This window comes from Lepus europaeus, chromosome 12, assembly GCF_033115175.1.
Source record: "Lepus europaeus isolate LE1 chromosome 12, mLepTim1.pri, whole genome shotgun sequence".
Classification (NCBI taxonomy): domain Eukaryota; kingdom Metazoa; phylum Chordata; class Mammalia; order Lagomorpha; family Leporidae; genus Lepus; species Lepus europaeus.
Window position 1 is genome coordinate 33293849 of NC_084838.1, and position 22519 is coordinate 33316367.

The 22519-nt window shown below is 41.8% G+C and overlaps 1 protein-coding gene across 1 annotated transcript in view; it reads right to left on the reverse strand.

Annotated features, from left to right (window-relative positions):
• Positions 1–22519, reverse strand: part of TMEFF1 (transmembrane protein with EGF like and two follistatin like domains 1) — a 121712-nt gene that overhangs the window by 7613 nt on the left and 91580 nt on the right. Inside the window, exon 8 of the mRNA XM_062207868.1 lies at positions 8599–8722. Within this exon, the coding sequence (XP_062063852.1) occupies positions 8599–8722 (124 nt within the window). The remainder of the gene's footprint in view (positions 1–8598; positions 8723–22519) is intronic.

Here is a 22519-nt window from a genome sequence, read left to right on the forward strand (position 1 = left end):
TGATTTTTACAAGGTGTGAAGCAATTCAATGGGGGGAAACAATCATCTCTTCAAGAAACAGTGCTCAGATGACTGGATACTTACATGCAAAAGGAGGAAGCTTACCAAAAATTACCTGAAAACACATCACAGATATAAGCGTACGACCTAAAACCATAAAACTCTTAGGAAAAAATAAATACTGGAGTAAATCTTTGTGCTCTCAGCTCAGGCAGTAATTTCTTAGATACGACATCAAAAGCAACAAGAAATATGTTCTGTACTAAATCAAAATGAAAATCTTTTCTGCCTAAGGACACTAAAGAAAGTGAGGGGGCTGCCAATGTGTTGCAGCAGCTTTAGCTTCAGCTTACAAAGATGGCAGCCCATATCAGAATGTCAGCTTTGAGTGCCAGCTGCTCTACTTCCGATCCATTTCCTGCTAATATGTCCAGAAAAGCAGCAAATAATGGCCCAACTACTTGGGTCTCTGCCACCCACACAGACACCTGGATTTCTAGGATTCTGGCTTCTGCCTGGAACAGCCCTGGCTATCCTGGACATTAGGGAGTGAGCCAGCAGATGGAAGATAAGCTCACTGGCTGCCTCTCTTATCTTTTCACTTTGTTTTTCAAATGAATAAATAAATCTTTTAAAGAGAAAATGCAAATGTAACATGAAAATATTTTTGCAAATTACATATCTGATAAGAGACATATCTAGAACATACAAAAATATACAACTTAATAATAAAAAGACAAAAAAAACACACTTCATAAATGTCAAAGGATCTGTACAGGCACTTCTCCACAGAAAATACACAAATGGTCAGGAAAAGCACACAAAAAGATAATCATAATTAGACATGGAAATGTAAATCAAAATCAAATAAGATAGCAGATAACACCCGCTGGGTTAGCCTGAATCAAAAAGTGAGATCATTACAAGTGCTGGTCAAGTCATCACAGCCAAAAAGCAGACAAAACTCAAATGTTTATGACTGGGCTAAAAACTATTGCATTATCCACTCAGCCATAAAACAGAACAAAGTATTCAGACACACTAACAACATAGATGAACCTTGAGAACAGCATGCATGCTAAGTGAAAGAAGCTAGACAAGTGAGAATACACAGTATAGGCTTCCATTTGTGTGAAATGTTCCGAACAGGCAAGTCTGCAGAGACAGGAAAATCCTTAGTGCCTGCCCAGGGGATGGGGAAAGCGGAACGGGGAGATTTGGGAGGTAAAGGGTATGGGACTTCTTGAGGTGATGAAAACGTTCTCTAGTTGACTGTGCTGGTACTTGCACAACTCTCTGAGTATGAGAACACCTGAAAAAGCTTGAAAAAAATGAAACTAAAAGACAAATTTGTCTTGAGGGCCAGCACTGTGGTGCAGCAGGCTAAGCTACCTCTTGCCACACTGGCATCCCATACTGGAGTACCAGCTGGAGACCAGCTGTTAGGCTTCCAATCCAGCTCCCTGCTAAGGCACCTGGAAAGCACAATAAAATGACCCAAGTGCTTGAGCCCCTTGCCATTCACCTGGGAGACCCAGATGAAGTTCCAGGCTCCTAGCTTTAGCCTGGTTCAGCCCTGGCCGTTGCAGCCATTTGGGGAGTGAATCAGGGGATGGAAGATCTTTTTTTCTCTATCTTTCAAGTAAACAAAACAATTTTTTTTTACAGAAGATAAACTTGTGGGGCCGGCATCGTGGCTCACTCGGTTAATCCTCCACCTGCGGCGTTAGCATCCCATATGGGCGCCGGGTTCTAGTCCCGGCTGCTCCTCTTCCAGTCCAGCTCTCTGCTGTGGCCCAGGAGGGGAGTGGAGGATGGCCCAAGTGCTTTGGCCCCTTCACCCACATGGGAGACCAGGAAGAAGCACCTGGCTCCTGGCTTCGGATCGGAGCATTGCCGGGTGTGGCTGCCATTTGGGGAGTGAACCAATGGAGGGAAGACCTTTCTCTCTGTCTCTCTCTCTCACTGTCTATAATTCTACCTGTCAAGTAAATAAATAAAATAAAGAAAAAAAAAAAGAAGAAAAACTTGTTTTGGTGTAAAACATTTTGAAATTCACATATAGTTTTTCATAATATGAATGTCCATTAACTTTTTGAAGACCCCTTGTATACTAAAAAGTACTGAATTATAAAAAGGTGAAAAGTTTTAAGATCACTGACATAAGAAAAAAAATATGCACAAAAAAACCATTCCAAACATAGTTACTACTATTAAACTCAAGAGAACTGTCTTGCATTGGAGCTCATTTAAAGAGAGACCTTCTGATACAGAAAACAGCATCCTCAACAGCACAGCTGCAGTAAATTCAGTAACACAATGAAGCCTCAAAGTATTTTAAAAATAATTCCCTTCATGGTAGGTTAATGGTCCAAAGTCAAAGCTGAGTAAAATCCAAGCAGTTCTCCAGGGAACTATAACCATGCCCTAGATATGCAGCTCTCCAGCAGTTTGGCTTAATCCAAAGATTAGAATCAGAATATCAAAAACAATTTTTAGGTCATTCATCATTCTAGCAATCCTCGCTGGATTATTTTCTGCAACTAGTTATACTCTCCAAATATCTAGAGTTTTACTTCTAGGTTATTACATCTTCTTCTGTTATCAATTAAAGGCAGAACCTGGGATTTGGTCCTCTATGCTCTACTTCTTTCATCCCTCATGCCTTCTATAGGTAATCTCATTCAGTACTAGTGTCTTATGGGTTGATTCATTCACTAATTCATTTAACATGTTTATTTGGGTACCTGCCATGCGTTAACACAAGCATTTGGGATGTATCAGTGAACAAAATGAACAAAGATCCAGGGAAGGGGCAGTCAATAAATATAAAAAATAAACTAAATGGCTATGTTAGAAGGTGATATGTAGGGGCCGGTGCTATGGCATAGCATGTAAAGCCTCTGCCTGCAGTGCCAGTATCCCATATGGATGCAAGTTTGAGTCCTGGCTGCTCCACTTCAGATCCAGCTCTCTGCTATGGTCTGGGAAAGCAGAAGATGGCTTTAGTTCTTGTGCCCTTGCACACTAGTGGAAGACCTGGAAGAAGCTCCTCTCTCCTGGCTTCAGATGGGCCCAGCTGCAGCCATTGAGGCCATTTGGGAAGTAAACCAGCTGATGGAAGACCTCTCTCTCTCTCTCTCTCTGTAACTCTGCCTTTCAAATAAATAAATAAATCTTTACAGGAAGAATAAGCAGCAGGTGATATGTAGCAGAGAGAGAGAGAATGTGTTATTAGAAATTATAAGTGCTACGTATGGACCAAGAACACTGCAAGAAAGGAGACTTCCAATTTCAAACACCGCAGTCAGTGGAGTGTCACTAAGAAGGTGACAAGTGAGTAAAGGCATAAAGTAGGTGTCAGAATTTGTCGTGAGGACAACTGGGAGGACAGCATATCAGGCAAAGGAAGAGCAGATGCAGGTTCCTGAAGGTGGGAGCACCCATGCACAGCACCCCCAAGAACAGCAGGGTGAGCTGGAGTAGAGGGGTAAGATGGAGAGGTGAAAAGCTAAACTATGTAGATGATTCTGCATTTGGTGCAGTGGAGGTGTCACAGGAAGCATTTGAGCGAGGAATGATGTGAACTGATCTTTGAAAAGGTTCACTCTAGCTCCGCTGTTGAATACAGACTGTAGGCAACCATTAAGGATGGTACTGCAATAACCCTAGAGAGAGAAAATGTTGACCTGGGCTAAGAATAGCGGAGACAATGGTGAGAAGTAATCACATTCGAGGAATATTCTTAAATTGAAAGTGCTGATAGGATTTCCCAACTGACTGGATATGGATAGGAGAAAGGTAAGCAAAAGATGTATCAGAGATGTTTTGTCTAAACAACTGAGAAGGTGGCAATGACATCAACAGAAACCCAGGAGGTTGCAGAATGTGCAGGTTATGGGAGGGGGAGAAGATCAGATCAACTGCAGTCCTGTTAGGACTCAGGTGTCAGACATCCACATGAAAAAGTAAGGAAGCAAAGGGATCTGAGACACAAATTCATGAGAGAGTCCCCTATACATGCCATGTAAAGGCCTGAGATGGGGTGGAATCACCGGGAAGAGGATACTACAACACTGACAGGCCAAGGGGTGACAAGCAACTATCCATGAAGACTGGAATGTCGGGCAAGATAGAAAAGGAAGAGAGCCTAGAGCAGTAATGCACAACACATAAGAGGGAGTGATAACTGTGTCATCAAATACCACTGATCCCGCGAAAGAAATTAACACCAACAACTGACCACTGAATTTAGCCGTGAGAACAGTCTCAGCAGCGTATCCAGGACAAAAGCTCATTGGAGGAGGTTTCAGAGAGATGAGAAGTGAAGAATGTGAGACAGACTGTAAATTCCTTCAAGTTCTTCCATAAACTAAGGGAAAGTAGCTGGTGGGGGGAAGAATTAGAGGGATTTTTTTTTCAAGATAGACAAAATTAAAATATATTTATAAATATATATAAACTTATTAAATCAAGATGTGATTTTAGGTGGAGAAAACAGGAGAACTGCTAGTAGGTAATAGTGAAAACCTGTGGAAGTTCTCTTCATATTGCTTCAGTTTTGCCAGTAAACTGGGAAACAAGACCACAGCCAAGACTGCAAGCAATGAGAGAGGAGGTACTGACAACTGGAGAAAGAGGAAGGTATAAGGTAGTCATTTAGGAGAGCAGGAGAATGAATGGATACAGCAATAGAGCATGAGAGCTGCAGGTATACATGTGAGTGAGACAGGTTAACCTAGCAGTGTGCTTTCCAACTGCAGCCATGCTCAGCTGCGTGGGTACAGGTATGCAATGGGGTGGGAAGCTGGAATGAACCAGGTGCGTACTTTCGTCAAGTCAGAGTGATGAAGCAAGAGAGGAACAAATACATTTGCAAGGGATAATCTACAATGAATGAACCAGGAAATGTAAACTGAATAAGGAGGGAATGAAGATATCCAGATAATGAAGGATAATGAAAAAGTGAGAGGTTCAGTGAGAGGCCTACTGGGGTAGAGACTGGACGGGATGTGTTAGAAATGGGATGAATCTCAAATGTACATCTTCAATCCGCATCTCTCATGAGTTCTTAAACTAAAATATAAGTGGACATCCCACACGCACCTCCACCAAGCATGTTAAACTGGACACACCATTCCCTTACCCCCATATCTCTTCGCTCTTTCCAAGGTATTTTCTACTCAACTTTGCCGTGGCCAGAAATCTGGAACACTCTCTTGTCTCTTCGTCTGTCTACCCTCCACTAATCCCTATGTTCTCATCTTCACACCCAAGTAGTCACCAATACCTGTGGATTCAACTACCTTTGTAATTCACCCATTTACCTCAGCCCTATGGTAACCCCTTTACTTAATTCAGCTATCACTTCTTACTAAGTCTCATTTCATTCTTCTAATCTGTTTTCCACAATGCTACCAGAGTGGGTTTCAAATTTGATCATATCCACTGCTACTTAAAGTCCTGTAATGGTTTCTCATAGTCTTTGTTTAAGGTCAAGCTCCTGAAATAGCACAAATATTCCCAAAGACATGACCTCCTTGTCCTCCAACAAGGCCTCCCACCTCCTTTCAGGTTGAAGTGCCTGCCTTTTTCTAAAGTCCCAAGCCATCTCATGTGTGTCTATGTGTGACAGCATTTTTCATGTTACCTAATTTTTATCAGTCTCTTCTACTACACTGTCTACTTCTTGAAGGCAAGATCCCTGCATCCTGTCATACTCAAATTTTATCCTCTAGTGCCAGAAAGAATTTGGTCCAAAGCAAGAAGAAAATAAATTAACAAATCAATCAATTATAGAACACTACTATGATATTTTAACCTGGCTAAAGGTTGTACATCCCTGCCTATTTACTGCAGGTACATGATATTATGTCCTGATTCTTGTAGGCATTGTAAACACTCAGAAAAAAGAAGAAAGATCAACTGCTTTTCAAGACTTGTAAATGTGCAGAAAAGTGAACTGTCAGCACTTACTTCTCTGCTCTAGAGAAGAAGGGAAAGTTGATAATTATCACATGTCATTCAAAAAAGTATTTACTTAGTACCTAGGGCAAGGTCCTACACCAGGCACTAGGAAGAACAGCACCTAGCAAAACAAAGAGTCCCCAACATAATGAGTTTACAGTCTAATAATATCAATTGTTATTTACTAAATATAAAATACATACCAGATAGTACGCTAAGTACTTTACATATATCATCTCATTTGATTTTAACACCACCATGAAGTTTAGAAAAGAGGAAAAGGAGGCTTATATATTTTCAGTCACTTCTCAAGGACACATAGCCCATAACTAGTCAGGTCAATATATCCTTACTGTAAAATACTACAAAATGATATATAGTCACATCATTTTTAGGACACCCTCTTCTCTGATCCCTCATTGAGCTGTTGTGAAAGATACCCTACCCTAAGAGAACAAACAGGATCTGAGCTTCCATTATGATATGGATGCTGCTATGGAACCAATACAAAGAAACCACTTTATGATTTAGTTGTAAAACTGGTCTGTTCTCTTTTATACAGTCATACTTTTTAAGTATTTAGGGGAAAAGGAGAAGGGAGGCAAGCTCCTTTAAAGACAAGGAGAGGGGCCAACACTGTAGCACAGAGACTTAAAGCCTTAGCCTGCAGCACCACCATTCTATGTGGGCGCTGGTTTGAGTCCTGGCTGCTCCAATTCTGATCTAGCTGAAAGCAGTGGAGGGTGGCCCAAGTCCTTGGGCCCCTGCACCCATGTTGGAAACCCAGAAGAAGATCCTGGCTCCTGGCTTCGGATCAGCTGAGATCCAGCCATCGCAGCCATTTAGCAAGTGAACCAGTGGATGGAAGACCTCTCTCTCTATTTCTCTTTGTAACTCTTTCAAATAAATAAAATAACTCTTTAAAAAAGAGAGACAAGGAGAATTTTCAGTGAGGATAAGGCAAAAGTTTAACAAAGAAATATCTGATTTGGGGCCAGCACTGTGGCACAATGGGTTAATGCCCCAGCCTGAAGAGTCGGCATCCCATATGGACACCGGTTCTAGTCCCAGCTGCTCCGCTTCCAATCCAGCTCTCTATGGCCTGGGAAAGCAGTAGAAGACGGCCCAGGTCCTTGGGCTCCTGCACCCACATGGGAGACACAGAAGAAGCTCCTAGCTCCTGACTTTGGATCAGCTCAGCTCTGACTGTTGTGGCTATTTGGGGACTGAACCAGTGGATGGAAGACCTCTCTGTCTCTACCTCTCTCTGTAACTCTGTATTTCAAATAAATAAAAATAAATCTCTAAAAAAAGTATTTAATTGTTAAAAGTTTATAGTGGTTTTTTTTTTTTTCTTTTTAAATCAGAAGACAAAGGAGAAAGAAAGAGTCCAGAGCAGGGAACTAAAGAAGCAGAGGACCCAAGGGACCTGATACCCAAGAGTTTCCTTTTACTTCTTGGTAAGCAAGACTGACTGGCTTCTAAGCTGACAGTACAAACAGCAAATATGGTATTTTTCTCCACGCTTTGATGTTTCTAAGAAAGGAACAAAAAAGGTTCAGGGCAACCTTGAGGAGGCAGGACAGAGAAGAATGACAGCAATGACCTCTTGTCTATAAACATGACCTGGCTAACACACCAATCTCAGGGACAGGATGAGCTCCTAGCAGCATCAGCAAGAAATGGTATGAATGTGGGGCCGGCTCTGTGGCGTAATGGGTTCAATGCTGTCGGTTTGAGTCCCAGCTGCTCCACTTCTGATCCAGCTCCCTAGTAATGCACCTGGGAAAGCTGTGGAAGATGGCCCAGGTCCTTTGGCCCATGCACCTACATGGGAGACCTGGAAGAACCTCCTGGCTCCTGACTTCAGATCAGCTCAGCTGTGGCCATTGTGGCCATTTGGGGAGTGAACCAGCGGATGGAAGATTTCTCTGTCTCTGCCTCTGTCAGTCTCTCTACGCCCCAGCTCTGCCTTTCAAATCAATCAATCAATCAATCTGGTTTTTTTTTTTTTTTAAAGAAATGGTATGAATAGACAGACACAAGCAGCAAAAAGCACTAAGACCATTCAGTTGCATGTTGGGAAATCAGAGATCTAGCTTTTCCACAGGTCTATTTCTAACATGCTGTTGACCTTGATCGAGTTATATAACCTCTCTGGAATCAGGAAGTTGAGCATTTACACCCTTCCCACTTCCACCTCTCAACTCACACCTGGTTTTCCATCTCCAACTCCTTATTTTTAGAAATCTATTTTAGCATATATTTTATTTGAGTTACATGTTCTTTATTCTAATATGTTCTTTCATCTTTCAACTACCTTGTGACAGACTGCCTAAAAAACAAAAGTGTTAGAATATGGCAAATTTACTTTTTATTTTAAAAAATACCAACATTATACCAAAAGTGTTAAGCCCATAATCTTAAAACCCTAACAAGACATCTGTTTTTGTTTTGCATATTACTTGCCAGTTTTTTTTTTTAAATTATGCTACTGATTTATTTTTACTTATCTGTGACAGATAAACACGACTTTCTTGTAACATTTAGTCCACATTTCAAGGCCTTCTGTAAGGCAATGACCAACAATGTAAAAAAACTTTCACCACCAATCTGGAAGTACTGACTTACCTACAAGAAGCCTTCTGAGTAGAATAGATGAATTCACATTTCCCATGGATGCAGAAACCATTCAAATTTTCAGGGCAAGGCATGTGGTTTCCAATATAAACATCTTCTCTTTGATCACTGGCATCTTAAAAGAACATAAAACAGGTCACTAAATAGTGAGGAACATACTGAAAAGTAAGAACTTTTCAAAGGTTCTGAGACAGCATATAAACTCCCCTTGTCAACCACCTATGGGGAGATTTGAAAAGAGGGACTTATCAGACAGGAGGTTGGATAAGATTCAAGGTCCCTTCTAATTCCTATTTTACCTCACACAGCAGGTAGGCTGTTCAGATTCACAAAATTTAGAAATACCTGCAGGATGTAACCACCATGCATTACTGTTGTTTAAAAACAAGCTGCCAAAGATAACTAAATATCTTTGCTAAGGAAATAAATGCTTGGTTGGAGGAAACTTCCCCTCTGTCACAAGAGAGGGTATCTACAAAGCAGTGGCTTTTAGAAAATAGACTTCAGCATTCACCTCAGTGCTACAAAGTTTATGTCTAAAGAACACTGGGATGTCAGAGAGCAAGTTATGAGATTCTCAAATTTTAGGATGAAACATTAATTTTGGGAGATGAAAGCTAACAAGAATAGTGGAGTTTATTTTTTTCTTATAAATTGTGTGATTTTATTTATTGTTCAAATCACTTTTTTTAGAAAACTTAAATTTAATAAATATAAATTTTGAAAGTACAACTTTTGGATTATAGTGGCTTTTCCCCCCCATAACCACCCTCCAACCCACAAACCATCCCATCTCCCACTCCCTCGCCCATTCCATTCTTCATTAAGATTCATTTTTAATTATCTTTATGTACAGAAGGTCAAATTAGTATACACTAAGTAAAGATTTCAACAGTTTGCACCCACACAGACACACTAAGTATAAAGTACTAAGTATATAGTACAACACATTAAGGACAGAGATCCTACATGGGGAGTAAATGCACAGTGACTCCTGTTGTTGATTTAACAATTGACACTCTTATTTATGATATCAGTAATCACCCGAAGCTCTTGTCATGCGCTGCCAAGGCTATGGAAGCCTCTTGAGTTCGCCAACTCTGATCTTACTTAGACAATGCCATAATCAAAGTGGAAGTTCTCTCCTCCCTTCAGAGAAAGGCACCTCCTTCTTTGATGTCCCCTTCTTTCCACCAGAATCTCACTCACAGAGATCTTTCATTTAGGTTATTTTTTTGCCACAATGTCTTGGCTTTCCATGCCTGAGAAACTTTCATGGGCTTTTTAGCCAAATCCAAATGCCTTAAGGGCTAATTCTGAGGCCAGAATGCTGTTTAGGACATTGTCCACTCTATGAGTCTGCTGTGAATCCCGCTTCCCATGTTGGATCGTTCTCTCCTTTTTAATTCTATCAATTATTACCAGCAGACACTGGTCTTATTTATATGATCCCTTTGACACTTAATCCTGTCTTTATGATCAATTATAAACTTAAACTGATCACTTTAACTAGTAAGATGGCATTGGTGCATGCCAACTTAATGGGATTTGGAGTATCATGGCAGGTTTCTAGCTTTACCCTTAGGGGTAAGCCCAAGTGAGCGTGTGCCGAATTGTACATCTCCTCCCTCTCATTCTCACTCTTATTTTTAACAGGGATCGATTTTCAGTTGGATTTAAACTCCTAAGAACAACTGTGTGTTAATTAAAGAGTTCAACCAATAGTATTAAGTAGAAAAAGAAAATACTAAAAAGAATAAAATAGTAAGCTGTTCCTTGACAGGACAAGAGCTCATCAAGTCATTGTTTCTCATAGTGTCAGTTTCACTTCCACAGGTTTCCTTTTAGGTGCTCAGTTAGTTTTCACAGATCAGGGAGAACATATGATATTTGTCCCTTTGAGACTGGCTTATTTCACTCAGCATGATGTTTTCCAGATTCTTCCATTTTGTTGCAAATGACCGGATTTCATTTTTTTTTACCACTGTGTAGTATTCTATAGAGTACATATTCCATAATTTCTTTATCTAGTCTTCTGCTGATGGGCATTTAGGTTGATTCCATGTATTAGCTATTGTGAATTGAGCTGCAATAAACATTGAGGTGCAGACAGCTTTTTTATTTGCCAATTTAATTTCCCTGGGGTAAGTGGGTATTTTTCCAAATGAAAATAGCTTTGCTGTTCTTTTCAAGTTTTTCTTTGTATATGTTCACAGAGAAAAAACAAAGAGAAATTTAAAATCACGAAATGCTCTATCAAAAGAGAACCACTATAAATAAATATGTTGATGGACATCTGTTCAGACTTAAGTATAATGATCTGAACTTATCTGAGTTGAAGTGAAGAAAATGGAAGCACAGTGAGTAATACCGTTGTCAGAAATGGAACAGTGACTCAGGAAGGACAGATGGAACGGGGCAGGGAAGGAAAGGACCTGGGGACTCAGTCTTCAAAATCAGTCACTCATTCTCACCCTATCCCCACCCCACCCCCTAAGTCACCCAGGCTTGCACACAGACATGCCCACACACTCTATAATGGATTTCTGTACTTCTTTCGTTGGCATAAACACCAATATATTAATCCTCAGCTCCACAGAGCAGAGTTCCCCAAGGTTTACAGGGCTTTACACTTCCCTACACTTCCCTACAATTCCATTCTACAGATTCTGTGTTTCTATCAGCTGTGTGACCTGGAGTATTCTTAAAACTGAGATTTCATAATTGCAGAGTCAGGATAATATAACCTATACTGCATGTGGTTTTGAGAAAATTCTGAAAAAACAAAACAAAACAAAAAAATATATATATATATATGTTAATACCACCAAAACAACCACTGTCCATGTGCCACATCACCTAAAACCAAGGGACTTATCTCTCCCAAATACAAATAAAGCTGTTAATAAAATTTGGAGATTGTTACCAGAAATAAATCAAGCAGGAATGAAGTAAGAGACTGTAAGTATACGTACGGCTATGGGATGAGGAAAATGAGGAGAAGGGGATTAGAGATACCAACTGCGAAAAACCTGAGAATTAAAAATGCAGATTTGGGACCGGCGCTGTGGCGCACTGGGTTAACGCCCTGGTCTGAAGTGTCAGCATCCCATATGGGCGCCAGTTCAAGACCCAGCTGCTCCACTTCTGTCTAGCTCTCTGCTATGGCCTGGGAAAGCAGTAGAAGATGGCCCAAGTCCTTGAGCCACCGCATCCATGTAGGAGACCGGGAAGAAGCTCCCGGCTCCTGGTTTTGGATTGGCACAACTCTAGCTGTTGCGGCCATCTGGGGAGTGAACCATTGGATGGAAGACCTCTCTCTCTCTCTGCCTCTCCTCTGTGTAACTCTTTCAAATAAATAAATAAATCTTTTTTAAAAATGCAGGTTTTTCTGGGGCCTATGCTGTGGCATAGCAGGTAAAGCTGCCAGGTACCAGTTCAAGACCTGGCTGCTCCACTTCCCACTCAGCTCCTTGCTAATGGCCTGGAAAAAGCAATGGATGGCCCAAGTACTTAGGCCCCTGCACCCATATAGGAGTCCCAGATGAAGCTCCTGACTACTGTTTTTGGCCTGGCTCAGCCATGGCCGTTTCAGGGCCTGGAGAGTGAAGCAGACAATGAAAGATTTTTCTTTCTGTGTCTGCCTCCCCCAACTCTTACTTTCCTTTTTTATTTTTCTTGATATCTATTTATTTATCTAAAAGGTAGACTTACAAACAGAGAGAAGGAGAGACAAAGAAAAAAGACTTAGACCCACTGGTTCACTCCCCAAATGGCCGCAACGGCTGGAACTGGGCTGATCCAAAGCCAGGAACCAGGAGCTTCTTCTGCATCTCCTACATGGGTGCAGGGGCCCAAGCACTTGGGCTATTTTCCACTGCTTCCCCAGGCACATTAGCAGGGAGCTGGATTGGAAGTGGAGCAGCTGGGATTTGAACCAGCACCCATATTGGAAGCCAATGTCATAGGCAGTGGCTTAGCCCACTGCACCAAGACACTGGCCTCTATTTTGGTTTTATGAGTTAGCAGGTATGAGATTGTAAGCTCAAGAATATAGGTGCTTTTGTTATTCATTTCTAACTCCTAACATTAAGAACATAGTATGTGCAATGGTTTAAGAGCACAGTTCTCAAGTCAGACTGCCTGGATCTGAATCTCCAGTTGTGTGGCCTAAAGGCAGTTACTTAACCATTTATAGCCTTCAGTTTCCTCATCTGAGAAATGCAGATAATTATGTCTACTTTTCATAGGGTTGTTTTGAGGACTAAATGAGATAATGTATTTAGTGAATTAAGTATGTAAACTTAGAACAGTGTCTAGCATAAAATAAGTAACTAATAAATGTTACCAAGTATTATTGCATGCTCAACAAATGTTAAATGAATACATTCCAATTATCAAAAATTCAGGGAAAGGCATTTGGCCAAGAGATTAAGATGCCACTTGAGGGGCCGGCCCTGTGGCGAGGTGGATAAGGCTGCCACCTGCAGTTCCGGCATCCCATCTTGGTGCCAGTTTGAGTCCTGGCTGTTCCACTTCCGATCCAGCTCTCTGCTATGGCCTGGGTAAGCAGTAGAAGATGGCCCAGGCACTTGGGCCCCTGCACCCACATGGGAGACCTGGAAGAAGCTCCTGGCTCCTGGCTTCAGATCAGTGCAGCTCCAGCCGTTGTGACCATCTGGGGAGCAAACCAGAAGATGGAGGACCTCTCTCTCTCGCTCTACCTTTCAAATAAATAAAACAAACCTTTAAGGGGAAAAAAAAAAGATGCCACTTGGAATGTCCACTGCCTGTATCAGAATACTGACTGGAGTTTTAGTTCTGGTATAGCTCCTGACTCCTGGTTTCCTATTAGTGCACACCTGGAAGGCAGTGCTGATGATTCAAATGACTGTGTGGGAGACTTACATCGAGTTCCTGGCTCCCAGCTTTGGCCCGGCCCAGCCCCACACATTTCAAGTATTTGGGGAGAAAACCAGAGGATGAAAGCTTTATCTTTGTCTGTTTCTTTGCTTGTCTGCCACGCAAAAAAAAAAAAAAAAAAAAAAATCCCTTACTGGGATACAAAAAACAATTATGAAACATATCTCTTTTGTATCACATTAACAAAATTTTCATCCAAATAAAAGTTTCTACCTTGACTCACCCCTTAATGAACTGAACTGCTTTTAGTAGCCCTATCCTGTTTCACAACAGAGGTGGAAATTTAATTAACAGATTCTTTATTTAGAAATACTTGTGATCAAAGCAGAAGACTCTCAAAGCCTTGATAAGAAACAGTTTCACAGAAGACAAATAAATAAAATCAAATGTTCTTGTCATGCTATGAATTCAAACTAAAAATGTCATTCTATGTTCCCAATCAAGTTATAAATAACTTGAAGAAAGGAGTCATCTCTCATAGCACTTACTATCCTACATCACAGCACTTCTCAGAAGGTGAGATTATAGGCAGAGGCTATACCAAAGCCCTGTAATGTGTACAGACTGGATAGGTCAGTAGTGGTGGGGGAATCTACTAACTACTCTAAGAAAACCCTACACATAGCAGGAAATTTCATGAGTAATACAGCCCGAGAGCTATGAGAGAATTCAGCTATGTGAAGGCAACATTAAAAAGTTAACTTAATTAAGAACAGGATACTGAGAAACTAAGTACAGCACCAATAAACATGTGCTGAATGAATTAATGAAAGAAGGTGCTTATCAAGCTGTAGACAAAGTGAAGCTGTAGGAAACACAGGCATGTCTACTAAGGCTTTGAAGTCTATGGCTGTTATAGAGCCCAAATTCAGCATTCCGCTCAGTGCCAATGCTATTCACTCTGTTAGATATACATACGATATGCTCAGCTAAGCTACCAAGGATATAAAGAAAAATCGTACATGGTCCTTGCCCTCAAGGAGCTGAAAGTCAATTTAGGGAATCCACATATACACATGAAAAACTGAACAACACAATGGAAGGGGTTTTACATGGCAGTTCACAACTAAATGCTGAAAGGTTCTATAATACCAGGTGCTATGGAAGTTCAAATTTAAAAAGAATTCCATACAGGCTAAATTACTCAGAGCAGAATTCACAGATTGGGCAGGACTCAAGATAGGAGGAATGATGGAAGCCAATGGGAAGGTATAATGTACACAGCATTCTCAAGAACTAAGAGTAGATCAGCCTGTCAAGAGCAGTGCATTCAGACTGGGGAAAGATGCTCAATCAAAGTGAGAAAAGACAAGCTGAAACCAGATTATGGAAGAATCTGAATTCCAAGTGAGACAAGTTTTTTAATCATACAGGCAAAGAAGACACTGAAGGCTTTCTGGCTGGAGAACAACATGATGAAAGCCATGCTGTCCATAAAAATCAGGAGTGGCTGCTAAGGCTAGAGGTTAGGGGGAATGGAAGTGACTGATTATTGGTGTGATGAAGATGTTCTAAAAACAGATTACAATATTGCTTGTACAACTCTGTAAATATAACTAACGCCATTGAATCATGTAGCTTAAATGGGTAAACTTAATGGTAAGTAAATTGTATTCTCAAAAAAGCTGCTAGAATAATTAATTGGAGGAGCCTGGAGTTTCCAGCTGCGCCACTTTTTTTTTTTTTTTTTTTTTTTTTTTTTTTTTGGTGACAGGCAGAGTGGACAGTGAGAGAGAGAGAGACAGAGAGAAAGGTCTTCCTTTTGCCGGTTTACCCTCCAATGGCCGCCATGGCTGGCACACTGCGGCCAGCGCACCGTGCTGATCCGAAGGCAGGAGCCAGGTGCTTCTCCTGGTCTCCCATGGGGTGCAGGGCCCAAGCACTTGGGCCATCCTCCACTGCACTCCCGGGCCATAGCAGAGAGATGGCCTGGAAGAGGGGCAACCGGGACAGAATCTGGCGCCCCGACCAGGACTAGAACCTGGTGTGCCGGTGCCGCAAGGCGGAGGATTAGCCTATTGAGCCGCGGCGCTTCTGATCCAGTTCCCTGGTAATGTGCCTGGAAAAGTAGCAGAAGATGGCCCAAGTGCTTGGGCCCCTGCAACCCATGTGTGAGACCTGGATGGAGTTCCAGGCTCCTGGCTTTAGCCTGACCCAGCCCCAGATGATTCATTCTCTCTCTCTCTCTTTCTCTCCCTCTGTCTGTATAACTGCCTTTCAAATAAATTAAATCTTTTTTTAAAAAGCTATTCCCTATATTAAAAAAAGATTAACTGGACACCAGCATATAAGATTAAGGGGCAGGGGGGACTAGGAACACAGGCGACCAATTCAAAGATAAATGGTACAGAACCTAAACTTGTGGCAATGAAAAGCTGACCTAGAGGCCACCAGCAGGAATAGATACTAGAGACACAGAAAAAAATACAGTTTGCAGATGCTTTGGGAAGTGAATGAGCTCAGAAACTCAGATTTAACCCTGAGAGTGCCTGTTTCTACCACTTCTAGGGATAAAGAATTCATCATAGTTCAACTTATTCCAATACCATTAGATTTCCCTTATGTTAAATGAATTATCCCTTTAAGTTTGTATAATTTCCCCATATTCTTTCATATATTCCTCCACTGCCCACCATCCTTTTACTCTTAAGGTCAAACTTCCCTGCCCCTTCATCCTTGTTTGAACAAATTTAGGTTTTAACTATCTTTAAGAATGGGGTTCAGTACTAACCCCATGGTATTTAAGTGTTTAGTAGGACAGAACGCTTCCCTTTCTTGAAGATGTTCTTAATACAGATTCATGTATAAATGGATCCCAGTGTGAATCTAATGATAGGGGTTTCAGCAGAGAGAATGTAGTAAGTGGTGTTTAAACTTAGATCTCCAGTCATCCAAAAAGTATCTGCTAAGCACCTGTTATGTTCTAGGCATTATGGTATTTCCCGAAGTTTAAGGCAAAGGCAAAATAAACTAAGTACAATGACCCACTATGCAACTGAATATGTGAAACTGCTACTTGGAAAAAGATCAAGGTAGAGAAGTGTGAGGGTTCCCCAAGGTAATAACTGAGAATAGGTTAATATTCTGAAGATCAAGAAAGCAAGCAAAGGAGAACAGAACCCTGGAATAGTCGTGGTATAAGCAAAAGATCACCAGGGCTTAGCAACACAAAGTCTGAATCCTAGTCCTTTTCTGCCATTTTACATTAACAACAAACTCCCTGGCCAGCGCCATGGCTCACTAGGCTGTGTGCCTGTGGTGCTGGCACACCGGGTTCTAGTCCTGGTTGTTGCTCTTCCAGTCCAGCTCTCTGCTGTGGCCCAGGAGGGCCCAAGTGCTTGGGCCCCTGCACCCCCATGGGAGACCAGGAGGAAATACCCGGCTCCTGGCTTCAGATCGGTGCAGCGCCGGCCATAGCGGCCATTAGGGGAGTGAACCAACAGAAAGGAAGACAGGAAGACCTTTCTCTCTGTCTCTCACTGTCTATAACTCTCTCTGTGTCTCTCTCTCACTAACTCTGCCTGGCAAAAAAAAAAAAAAAAAAAACTCTCTGATTTCAGGTTCATCTGCATATGATTGTTAAAAACAGCAAGTATACTACTTGCCCCCACTTTATAGATGTGATCAATGAGGCTCAGAGAAATGAGGCCACACAGCTTTAACATGTAGACCAAGTCTGACTCCAGAGCACAAGCTCTTAGCCATTACTCTATGATCACACTGAGCTACCCTAGGAGATGTGTATGGAATGAACAAAAGCAAAATGCGCAAGCAGCTGCTCTCTGGGCCAAAGAAATTAGACAACTTCAAAAAGGAAAGATAAAAAGGCTTTAAAGATGTTATAAAGTACAGCTTCTGAAAGAACAGCAGAGAAGAAGCCTCCACACAGTAAGAACTGGGTACAAAACAATCCCCCTCTAAACAATGCCCTTGGGCAAGTGGTGACAGGCTCTGGGAGCAACAACTGCACCACCAGTATGAACAATGCTCGTGTGTGTGACAAAAAGTACCCCTGGCTACCCAGTGGCTCCCGCCACGCACAGAAGCTTTTGGAAACATGCCCCAGCAGCCGCAGTTTCCAAATACAAAGGGTACCATGGTTCTAAGTGATGATGTGAGAAGAAAGCCCAGCGCCAGATGGCTTATCTGCAAAGGCTTGTTCCATGGGCTCTCTGTCTGGGCCTTCCCATGCACAATCTAAAGAGAATGTGAGGAGTTGCAACTGCACCTAGAAGGGAAACAGCTGAGGCCACAACTACATCAGCGCTGCAGTAGTAGCTCTAGGGCCCATTAGTTCTACAAATCCCTACAGAAATCCTAAATATTCTATTCTCCTTCCTCTATACAATTCTGCACCCAAACCTTTATCACTGAACCTAGTTCCTAAACCTAGTTTCCTCAGATTCCATTTAAGAATTGATCTAAATATGAATTCCTATGCCCTCCAACACCTCTCACCTGCTCGTGCTAAATGCCCTGACCTCCATTCCAACCCCTCGTCTCCTCACTCTGCCAGAAAATTACCTTTTCTAACATGAATCAACTCAGCCATTACTTTAGAAAGCAGATTTTTCATCTCCCTGAAACCATGACCACATTATTTCCTGGACCCCCTTTCCTTCCAGCTTCCTGTGATCTGCTTACTGTTCAGTTCAATGTTGTAAATTATACTCAAGAAAACCGTAGGGAGCAGGCATTTGCCCTGGAGGTTGAGATGCCACTTAGGACATCAATGTCCCATACTAGAGCACCTGACACAAGTCCTGGCACTAAACCCAAGGTTAGACTCTTGCTAATGCACACCCTGAGAGGCAGCAGTGGTGGCTCAAATGGCTCGACCCTCGTTACCCACATGGAAGACCTGTATTGCATCTCCAGCCCCCAGCTTCAGCCCAACCCAGTCCTGACCACGACAGGCATTTAGGAAGTGAACCAGTATATAGGAGCTTGCTCTCTCTCTTTCTACGTCCACGATCCCCCATCTCTCTGCCTCAAATAATTTTTAAACTGCATTTAAAAATCCGTAAAGTGAAGATACATATGGATGTATACAGAAAAAACAAGAATGAAAATGCTGATAACCACTGAAGGTGAGCATTGAGTGTTAAAGGGCTCACTACACTCCTGTTTACATGTCTTTGAAATTTTCTAAAATAAAGATTTTTCTAAATGGCACATACTCATCTCCCACATACTTCATGCTCAATCATCATATCTTATGATTTCAACACCTGCAACAGAGTTCCGACACCCAATTTCAATATTTAACATAAGTTTTTGAATAGCCCAAGAGGAGCTCTAATTTGGCCCCTATTCTGGACATTAGAATCCCCAATTCACAAGCACTCTGTCCAAGGAGTTCAATTCCAAAAGACCTCCTTTCACTGAGTACTACCTCCCAATCTTTCCAGCTTTGTATTGGTGTTGTATTCCTGCTTTTCAATCCGTGACCCCATCCCTAGATCCATGCTTCCTACCCAGTTTTGCAGACATGAATATTTACTAAGGATTCCTATAAATCTTGAGAAAAAAATAAATAAAATTTAATGGGTAAAAAAATACAACAAGAGTTTCCTTCTGACCTCTGTTTCTTTATTACTAGAACACTTCTTAATTCTTTATAATTTTGGGTTTCAACTTCATAACTTCATAGAAATTCCATGGTTCATGTTCTAAGATTGTTAATGATCTCCTCTTCTTCAGATTCAAAGCATGGTTTAGTCCCTGTCCACTAATATCCTTCTGCAGAAAATTAAATTATTATATACCTTTCCCTTGCAGCATCTGTGCTACCGTTCTCTTCATGGAATTTTTTTAAAGATTTATTTTATTTATGTGAAAGGCAGAGTAACACAGAGAATGATACAGAGAAGAGAAAGAAATCTTCTACCTGCTGGCTGAAATGGCTGGGGCCAGGCCACACCAAACACAGGAGCCAGGAACTCCATCCTGGTCTCACCACATGGTGGCAGGGCCTAAGTATTTGGGCCATATTCTGCTGCTTTGCTAAGTGCATTAGTGGGGAGCTGGATGGAATGCAGAGCAACCAGGACTCACCCCGTATTCTGATATGGTATGCCAGCACTGTGAGTAGCAGCTTAACCCACTGCACCACACCAGCCGCCCTGGCTTCCTTCTGGATCCTCTTTCTGCTTCATTTCAAGTTGGACCTTATTTCTTTCTTAAGTAACAGGGCTGCCCTACAGAACTTTCTTAAAGTTCCATATCTGTGCTGCCTCAATGGTAGCAACTGGTCACATGAGGCGACAGAACACTTTCAACAGGGCTAGTAGGATTTCATTTTAATGAATTTAAATATTCACATGTAGTCAGTGGCTTCTGTACTACACAGTACAGCTCTATAATCTCCCTCATTCATTCTCACAGCTTCAATTAACCAAATACAAGGATAGCCTGGCTCTCAAACTTATGCTAAACAAAGTCACCTAGATAAGATCCACAAATAACTCAAATTCCAAAATACAATTAATCATCTCCACTATCAACTCTTCTTTTTTTTTGGACAGGCAGAGTGTATACAGACAGAGAGAAAGGTCTTCCTTTTTGCCGTTGGTTCACCCTCCAATGGCCACTGCGGCCGGCACATCTTGCTGATCCAAAGCCAGGAGCCAGGTGCTTCTCCTGGTCTCCCATGCGGGTGCAGGGCTCAAGGACTCCACTGCACTCCCGGGCCACAGCAGAGAGCTGGCCTGGAAGAGGGGCAACCGGGATAGAATCTGGCGCCCCAACCGGGACTAGAACCCGGTGTGCCGGCGCCGCAAGGCGGAGGATTAGCCTAGTGAGCCACAGCGCTGGCCACCACCATCAACTCTTAACCTTATCTTACCCCCATACACTTCTCTCCTCCCCAGAGGCTTAGTTCTATAAATAAAATCCACCATCCAAGCCATCTGAGCTTAAATCTTAGTCACTTTTAATTTTCCATCTCTCACATCTAAACAGATGTCTTATCCGTTGTTTATTGACCTAACTGATCTCCCTGGATCCATTTCAATGTACATAATAAGCACAGTGTTCCTTCTAGATGCCACTCACTCAAATGGGTAACTTTGTAGCCTTGCCTTTTTCAAATATATAAGAAACAGGACTTGTACTTGTAAGTGCTATCCACAAAGAAAGTCTAAATTCCCTGAGAGAAAGTGGTATTCAAAAAATTACACAATCTAACTCCAAGCTGCCTTTCAAGACTTGTCTTCTACTTCTACCTCTTAAGTCCCCTTCTCTCCACCAAAAAAGGATACCTTATCATTGTCCTGTCACAGTGTTTATGTCCTCATCTCTGCTCAGGCTCTTTTCTCCTCTTTAAATATTCTTTTAACTCTGGTTCAGATCCTAACCAGGCTTCCAGCTTCACTCCATTTCTACCTCTCCCATGACATCTCTCAGATCCTCACTGTCCCCCAACAAGGAAGAATCTCATTTTTGCTGAATTACCATTATACTGTTTAACTGTACATTTATGACAATAATCAACTTAATTTCTGCTTTGTTAGAAGTTAGCTATATCCATTTCTTATTATATCACAAACTCTCTCAAGGTGCATATCATGTATTAAATAGCTCCCCACTCACAAATGGTGTCTGGTAAAACAGTATAAATTAGGCACATAATAAATAATATCTACTGATTATGACAATTTCATTTAAATTACAGGTCAATTCTTATGTGTTAAGAAATTCAGTCTCAAAAGTGACCTCAGCACTAAATTATCAACATATAATTATGTTATTTTATGACTTTATGATAAGCATACAAATGTTTGTGCATACACAGTTCCCCAAACTGCCTTAAGTATGAGATTCTAAATAGTGAAAAATGGTCTTGCTGGCTTACTCATGTCTTGCCAGTATAGAGAATAAAACTGTGCTCATCTATTGTGTCTCCTATGGGAATATAGAAAGTTTTCTATTTTAAATACAGATCTTTGTATCAACAAAAGAAAGTGGTATTTCAGGGGCTCTCTGGTTATAATTGATTCAGGTTTAGTATGTTTCAAATGAAGGAAGAAACAAATTAGTCAACAACAACACAAGTTGCCCTTCATGTCATACACCGTTCCAAGTAGTGGTATCTATTATCTCATTAATTTTTTTTAAATAGCATGGCTTTTCTGTTTTAATTTTATTTGATAGGCAGAGAAAGAAACAGAGGGACAGACAGATCTTCCATCAGCTGGTTACTCTCCAAATACCTGTAACAGGAAGGGCTGGGCAGGCCAAAGCCCATGCAGGGACAGGTACCCAAGTATGAATTGTCACCTGCTACCTCCTAGGGTGTCCATTAGCAGGAAGTCAGATCAGAGGCATAGAAGCTAGATCTCAAACCAAGCACCTTGACATGGCACGCAGGCATTCCAAGCAGCAATTCAACTGCTGCATCAAACACCCACCACGCATTTAATTTTTCTTAAACCCTACAACAGGCACTACTACCATTTTCCATTTTACATTTTCTTTTAGAAAGTGGCATAAAAAATAGGTCATGTCTTTTTAAAAAACATTCATTAGTATAACCAAACAAAATGGGTAGAGGTGCATTTGTGATAGAGCAATTATATAGAAGTCATGGTCTGGCCAGCGCCGCAGCTCACTTGGCTAATGCTCTGCCTGCAGCGCCGGCACCCTGGGTTCTAGTCTCGGTTGGGGCACCGGGTTCTAGTCCCGGATGGGGCGCCGGATTCTGTCCCGGTTGCTCCTCTTCCAGGCCAGCTCTCTGTTGTGGCCCAGGAGGGCAGTGGAGGATGGCCCAAGTACTTGGGCCCTGCACCCGCATGGGAGACCAGGAGGAAGCGCCTGGCTCCTGGCTCCTGGCTGTGGACTGGCGCAGCACGCCGGTCGTGGCAGCCATTTGGGGGGGGTGAGCCAACGGAAGGAAGACTTCTCTCTGTCTGTCTGTCGCTCTCTCTCATTGTCTAACTCTGCCTGTCAAAAAAAAAAAAAAAAAAAGTCATGGTCTAAGAAAACAAAG